The 8,085-nt window shown below is 36.7% G+C and overlaps 1 protein-coding gene across 2 annotated transcripts; it reads right to left on the reverse strand.

Annotated features, from left to right (window-relative positions):
- Window positions 1-5,922: 5,922 nt before the first annotated feature.
- Window positions 5,923-7,561, reverse strand: LOC133733511 (peroxidase 27-like). 2 transcript variants are annotated; one of them, XM_062161133.1, is made up of 5 exons: window positions 7,424-7,561; window positions 7,108-7,329; window positions 6,840-7,025; window positions 6,584-6,749; window positions 5,923-6,486 (listed from the first exon to the last, which is right to left on the reverse strand). In XM_062161133.1, exons 2-5 carry the CDS (start codon window positions 7,324-7,326, stop codon window positions 6,077-6,079), a joined length of 981 nt encoding a protein of 326 aa, XP_062017117.1. In that variant the 5' UTR covers window positions 7,327-7,329; window positions 7,424-7,561; the 3' UTR covers window positions 5,923-6,076. The 2 variants fall into 2 exon arrangements, with proteins under 2 accessions (XP_062017117.1, XP_062017116.1); XM_062161132.1 differs by lacking the exon at window positions 7,424-7,561 and having other exon boundaries at window positions 7,108-7,377.
- Window positions 7,562-8,085: the final 524 nt, after the last annotated feature.

Here is an 8,085-nt window from a genome sequence, read left to right on the forward strand (position 1 = left end):
TTTCATGTACCTCTATAATCATTCACCATTACTTGAGCACATTCTCATACCAATACCAGTACACTATAACTATATAACTATGTAAAAGAAATATATACATTTCATTAAGAGTGCCACATTGTCTGATACATAATATTTTTTATAAAACATACATGACAAAGTTCTGAATTCTTTGTGCAATATTGGTAATTGACAATACATGCATAGTATTTCAACTTCCTGACCTAGCCTTGCAGTACTCTAGTAAAGCAAAAGCATATCATAAATGTAATATTAATTAAGAGAGAAACAATGAGTTGTACATACTAAATTTTTTTATTGAATTACGCTGAAAAATGTTAAACGGTTGCAAGCAGAAAAGTACTAAATACTTAAATAAATAAACAAAATTCAGTTTAGTCCCTCGAACTTTATGACTAAAATCAGTTTGGTCCCTTTTTTTTTTTTTTAATCACGTTTGTCCCTAGACCTGTAAATGGACCGGATTTTGATCCGGACCCGCTCCAGATCTGTACGTGGCTATTAGACGGGTTTGAATCAAAAAATTTGATCCGTTAATGATCCGAATCCGTTAACCCGTTTATTTAACGGATCAAATACGGATTTAGATCGATCCGATCTGTTAATGATCTGGCCCGTTTTAGTAATAATAAAATATTATTTTTTATTAATATATTATTATTTTTAAAAAATATAAAATATAAAATATGAAGAATTTCTAATACAAATTTTTTGCATAAATCTAAGGGACAGTCCATCACCCAAGATTCCAAGAAGCATTAAGAATTTTGATAATATAATTCTATTTTTGGTGATATTTTTCATGTTGTTTTAATATTTTATTAATATCTTATGAGGTATCATGATATAAATTTAATATTACTATTTAAAATTTTAAAACATTTGAAATTATAAACGGGTCGGATTAGTGGATCGGGTATCCGTTAATCCGGCAGATACGGATTTGGATCGAGCTATCAATGATCCGCCGGGTTAACGGAGCGGGTTTGGATCGAATTTTTTTAAGTAAACGGATTTGGATTTAGGTCGATCCGATCCAAATCCGGTCCATTTACAGGTCTATTTGTCCCTAAGCTTCCAAATCACATCAGCCGCGTCCAAATTTTGAATTTTCCTCTGAATGTGACATCATTCGCTGAGCTGGAGCCGAAAGCATGGTCCACAAGAAAGGCAAAATAGACATTTTCAAATAAAAAGATTATATATATATGCGCACCTCCCCCCCCCCCCCCCCTCTCTCTCATGCCTATTCGGATTTGAATCTACATATTGCAGTATTGCACACATTGCCAGAAATCTGGACATCTTCGGAAACATTATCCGCGCGGCGGTGGATGGACGATGAAACTTGGCCGTTGTCCGTGGCGGGGCCAATTCGAGATTGTGGAGCTGAGAAGAGAGAGAGAGCGTGTTTCAATTCCAATTCGATCCAAGCTTCAGATCGAAGGGACTGGTCCAGATCACCAAGCTTTGCAAGGGACTCGAAGCACAACTTCTTCTCCATGGAATGGCAACCCAAAAGTCCAAAACAGAAGCAAAGAAGAGCTCCGGTGAAAGAGAATCGAAGCCCGAAAGCTTCTCGGGTTCGCCGGCAGATTCTCGACGTTTCACCGATAGCCGAAGCTTCCTCTCGACGTCGTGGACGTCCCTGTGGTGTCGGATTGTCCCAAAAATGAAGCATGAGTGAGAATCGAAGCTAGGAGAGATGGTGTAGGGGTTTCACAGTGGGTTTTCTTCCTTTTCCGGCGACCTTTGATTTCAACTCAGGTGTGAAAGTTGGTCAATTCGCCGAGCTTTACCTCTTTTTATACTTGATTTTGAGTTTGGATGAGATTTGAAGAAATTAAGTTAGGTTTTGGGCAGTGGCTGATCACCGTGTAGTTAATGTGCACCACGGCGGCAGCGGTTGTCGGAGTTGATTTCTGGCTTTGGTTAGTATACTGAACTTGAATGGCTGATTTGAAATGCTTGAATTCAAGATATGGAAGAGTTGGGAATTGGAAGGTTAAACAGGATTTTTGAAGAGTATGAAAGTATTACTGGTCTTCATCCAACTTGATATTCAGGTCATCAGGTGATCTAAAGCTGCTATACATGTTTCCAGTTCGATAGTTTGGTTGTTGTGGTTGCAGGTGATTGCTAAATACTACTGTTAATTGTCAAGCTATGGTTGATGTAATTTTTGTGAGATCGATGTATTTGGTTCTGCTATTGAAACTAAAGTGGCCTGTGGCCGGGAAAGTTCAGAATATCATTTTGAATGAAATGGGATTCTAGAGGAAGAGGAGTAATTGTAGTCAAGGGTTAATTTCAACATTTCCTCTAAAATTAGGGTAAAGTCTGCAAATGGAGCCTCATGTCGGCTCCAGCTCAGCAAATGACTTCACATTCTGAGGGAAATTTAAAATTTGGACACGGCTGATGGGATTTGGAAGTTTAGGAACCAACGTGATTAAAAAAATAAAAATAAATAAAAATGATCACATTGATTTTAGCCCTAAAATCTCTAAAATTTGAAGGACTAAACAGAATTTTGTCCTAAATAAATCGATGAACGAAATAGTTCTACATATATATGCATGAAATTAAGAATATTGATTTGATCACTACTAGAAATTTCCCCATTAGCACCTCTTGTTTTGCCACTAAAAATCTTCAGTGTGATAAATGAATAGTTTCACACTGATATAAACAATCAGTGGTTTTTTTTGTTTCTGTCACTGATCATCAGTTTCTAATGTCTACAGTACATACAAGCAATATATTGTTTAATCCCTACGTCACTGATAACGGTGTCAACCAGGAATAGTAAGAATACTATAAAGCATTGTTTATGTGATTCAAACTATCAGAATGAAAAAGTAGGACTTCAGCAATTTTACACGTGGCTATATGGCAGTCAATTCTAATTATAGCCGTCGGATTAGTGATGAAGAGCTGATCTGAGGATGAGATAAAACTGCCTTTAATATACCCCCTTCACCTTCAGAGTTCAAACCTAATTTCTCCCCTCATCTCTCTCTATCTCTCTCTCTCTCTCCATACCTAAACAAGATCTAGTTTTTCTCCCCTCCTCCTAATTTTCGATCTCTCCCTCTCTAGTGTTTTCTTCTGGGTAACTGTTGCAACCCATCACAATTGTCATCCGTTTTCAATCTCATCCGTCGGCCTAGACGATGCCGATTCAAGTTTACGCTATTATATTTCTGTAATCTCTGACATTTTCGTAGGCGTTCGATATTGGGGATCTGATGTTCCCACAAATTTGCAGCTATGGAGAGGCGGCGGATCTACGATATCGTTAATGTCCTCTAGGCGGCGGATCTACGATCTGATGTTCCAATATGACCAGATCAGACACCGATCAAGACACCAAACGGTTCCATATGGAAGTCGTCATCACCGACGCTATCAACAAGTGATGGGTTCGTCAACACCGTCTTCTGGGTCCAGACCATTCTCGGCCGAAGCTTAGGTCGGGTACAGGGCCGACGTGATCTGAAGAGTCCGGCGTCCCCGATGAATATCTTCGTTCAAAGGTACTCTCTTTTTCTATTTATCAAATGATTTAAACTGTGTTTCACATCAGACTGATATTTCTATTTGTTGGTGACGATGTATACTATTCAGACAACTTTATTAAGGAGTAACTTGAATCTAGTCTCGAATGAGGAGCTCATGTTGTTTGTTCCTTGGTGATATGGAGAATTGAAGATTTGAAGGCATGGAGCTTTACAGTTGGTAAGCACTTCATATATATTATTCTTCCCCACTTTTCATGATAAGATCTGTAATTTTGGTTGTGCGATTGGTTTGGAATGGGAGTTATGTAATTTCGGGTCTAAATTTATGAACTTTGGGGGTTATGTATGTCAGTTATGAAGATTACCGTGAAAATGTGAAATAGACGTTTTGATTGAATGGCTCTAGTCATGTGAAAATTGAATATATATATATATATATATATATATATATATATATATATATATATATATATATATATATAAACTGTACATGAAAGAATTGCTGGGTTAGCCAAGTATTTGATACATAAATAGTCAAGTGGTTTGCTTTGAGTAGGAAAAGAAAGAAACGTGGCTTAGTCTTCCTTTTTGTTCCCCTGTTTCAGATCTAAAGCTTTGGCTTATAGTCTCAGAAAAATTGATGCTTTGCCTTTGTGGGTGGTGAGTATTCAATCAAGTTTGAATATTGATCATCAACTCTTATTTTGGGTTGTTTCTGTGTTTGCTTCTTTTTTTTGTGGGTACCAATAGTTAGCCTTTTTTGTTTCATTCTGATATGTTTTGTCTGATAACCTTAATTACTTAGGTTAATTCATTACTGCATTTTATACTTATGTACCTAACTAATAAATATTTTGGTTCGGATTAGTTTACAAATTTATTGGATATTTCTTCTTACCTCCTCAGTTAACCTGAAGGTGGATTAGCTTTTGGTTGCCTTGGAGGAGCAGGAGACTACTTTTCTCAAACAGTTTGATCAAGTAAGTGAATAATTTTTTTTAATTTTAATTTTTTTTGAATTGCAGATAAACTTAGTAGTGAGATTTACAAACAAAATTTATTAATGAACTAAACTGGTTTCTAATTTCCATTTTTAGTAGTGGGATGTAATATTTATTTTGCATATCACTTTTACAAGTATATTAAGAATATGTGATACTGGCATGTGCGTTTAGATATACTTATATGGCATTGCTCACTTCGGCAATACTTGCCTTCACCTGATATGCAGATTCACAAAAATATGTAAAAGTAATGCCAAACAAAGTGCATCAGCAATTTTCCATAGAGTATGAAAATGCTGGTAGTCAGTTCTGTATTTTCGTTTTCCCTTGGTAGAAAACCCCACACTTATACAAGTACATATATACATTTGTAGTTATTCTGCATATCAAAAACTACATGCACGCCAAACTGAATAAGTATTTCTCTACTTTGTGTTTAGGCTCCAAAAAAGCTTTAGCCAAGTTCACAAGTTCAAGATTTACGGCAAGGATTTACTACAGTTAATCAGGTAAAGCACAAGTATTTCAAGATTCAAATTTTTGGAGATGACTACATACTCATTGCCTATCATCACTGCCTTAGTCTTTAATTTGCCGGAAGCTAAAGCATTATTAAGAAGATACAGATATCGTACAGGAACCATAAGAAACTAATAGGTATTAGCTTTGTATCTTGTTTTGGTATCAGTGGCGTTTTTTAATAATCATATACAAGAACTCATTATTTTCATTCGTAGACATTTTTGTTATGTGTTGTTAACAAATTTAAATTTAGGATACTGATTGAATTGAATAAATTTGCTATTTTGGCTGCTCTATATCTCAGTTTCATTCTTGTGTATGTTGAAAGTCTTTTATTGAGCTTTTGATTTATTTGACAGAAAGCATATGAAAGTTGCTGGAGGGGTAGAGGTAGCAGATGCAGCTAAGGGGAGGAACATGAAGAGATTTATGTTTTTTTATGTTGTAGTTTCGTTTTACTTTTATGAATTGTACAGTATATTTTAGAAATATATAGTATATTTGAAGTTTTATATGAATTGTACAGTATATTTTGAGTTATTTTTTTTTATATATACTCCCAATTTTGACACTGATGTTGGTGCCATTCAGAATACACACTGATTCAGTAACAGTGGGAAGGAAAAAGGTATCTTGCAGCATTGGGTTTTGGGATGCCACTGATGTTTTATCAGTGTGGATTGTCCCAATAGCACCTGCTATAGAGGGGACTGATAGGGAATTAGTGGCTGCATAGTGGCTATTGGCATTAGCCACTGTTATCAGTGTGCTTTGTCCCAATAGGGACTAATTCAAATCAGTGTGAAATGGGGAAATTTCTAGTAGTGGATTCTTTGATAAAATTAAATTAATTAATGAATGTCATATTATTTATTGAACACTTCAACGTTCAAACCAATACCAACCTGAAAACATAAAATCATCAAGAAATCATACAAATACAACCTGTATCAAGATGGAAACAGATAAGCTTTATTGATCACGTTCGACATTATCCTTAATTAATTAATTAATCTTGCTGCAGACTCTCCTGATCTCTCCTGCATTCCCCGTGAGAACTCCGATCCTACCCATTTTCACCATTGAAACACCAAAATCCTTCAAGAAACTAGCTTTTCCCTTTGGTGTGGCATGGTTTGTAACGTAAGTTTTGGTCTCACTGTCATCAAGAAGAGCTGCATCTGACTGAAAGAGACCCCTTCTCTTGGCCACAAGAGTATAATAGGAGACGTCAAATGTCTTGAAACTCCCCGGATCCATCTCAGCGAGAGTTGTTTGGTCGTTGGGCTTGCATTTCAACTTCAACCTTGCAATGTAGTTGTTATCCAAGGTGGGATCGGTATCGCCATTTCCGGTGAAGTTGTAAAGACGATTGTTGAAGGAAGAGCAATGAGACGTCCCAATGGTGTGACTCCCTGTATCAAGTAAATCATATAGTTAGCGAAGTAATCGAATAATTTTAGTACTACATGTGATCCATTATATATGGTTGCCGTGATTAATTAGGTATACCTGATAGTACTACAAGATCTTTAGCGCTTAGACCCTTCTGTGCAAAGCTTGATTTTAGTATAGTGATGTTTGAACGAGGTGATGGGAGATTGAGCAAGGCATCTGTCATGCTTGATACATTACCATCTCTTCGTCCAGTTTCAACATCCCAGTGTCCTCCCATGTCCTGATCCATGTCAATTAGATCAATGTTTGAAAATACGGTCAATAATGTATGTCAAACTTAAACAACCACATGATGATCTGTACTACTTACCGCGACAACCACATCCCTAGCTACAATGGCTACGATGTCAGAGCATGAAACTACTCCAGGACATGCTTTTTCCAAAGCAGACTTAACTCTGTCAATGACTCCATACCCTCGAAGACTTAGGTTTGGAGGTGCATCCTTTTCGGCTTGGTTTGTTGAAGAATTCAATAGCACTGAACCGTCGCAACCCTGCATATTCAGAGTATATTAGCTCGTGAGTCGAATAATCAAAAAAGAACTTAAACAAAATGGATGATTGAGTTATACGTACCCTGACAAAGCAATCATGGAAATGCATTCTCAGCAAAGGACCAGCGAGTGAAGGTGCTACCGCCATGGTTTGAGAGATAACCTTCTTGACTATGGCCTCTGCTTTCGGGCATGACTTTGCATAAAACCCTACTTTCAGTCCTTGTGCATTTGCAAAGTCAAGGACAGAAAGCAGAACGATCCCTTGGATCAGGATGAAGATAAGCTTTGAAGTAGCCATGTCCTAATCACAGAAACGTAGAAGCTTCTTAGGAATTAGTTGGGTTTCTTGTGTAGATACAATACTAACTAGCAATGTTAATTTATATAGTACGTACTAGGTTACCCGCTAAGAGTGGCTGTCATTACTTGGCGTTTCGATTGACTTTTGATTGGTTTTGGCTGTCTTGTTTGAATCTCTGATATAACTACTCAGGATATTAAGAATCATATGCAATGATCAGATGAGAAGAATTATAAACCCTAGCTAGTTGATTTATGGGATAGTATTTGAATTAATATAGGCATTAGGCTGCATAAGCATTTGATCCAGAATATATTAGGACGCTCGGACTCTTCATTCCTTCAAGGGCACAAAAGAAGAGTTGACCTTAATTTGCATATATTATCATAACGTAACAGATTGACAGCAAGCATGTGCTGTATGGCTAGCTAGCTGAACCAATTATAGCCCAATTTCCCGCTGACAGTTTACCAGCTGCTACAATTATCATCCTCATAAACCAATAGAAACTTTGCAACATTGCACTCCAGATAGCAGATTGGTCATACATATAGTAACTTGCAAAATTATATATTACTCTCATTACTTAAAATGGAAGCAAAAAGAATTAATGAATTCATGCTTGTTTTTAGTGTCTTAACCCTGATCCAACATTATCGATAATATTGTTGGATCAGCTCCTATTTCAGAAATCTCTCGATCAATTCGTAAGGATTTTTGTTAAGAGATTCGTTGAGATTAATCCCTCGATCAGAG

This window comes from Rosa rugosa, chromosome 2 (genome assembly GCF_958449725.1).
Source record: "Rosa rugosa chromosome 2, drRosRugo1.1, whole genome shotgun sequence".
In the NCBI taxonomy this organism is placed as follows: domain Eukaryota; kingdom Viridiplantae; phylum Streptophyta; class Magnoliopsida; order Rosales; family Rosaceae; genus Rosa; species Rosa rugosa.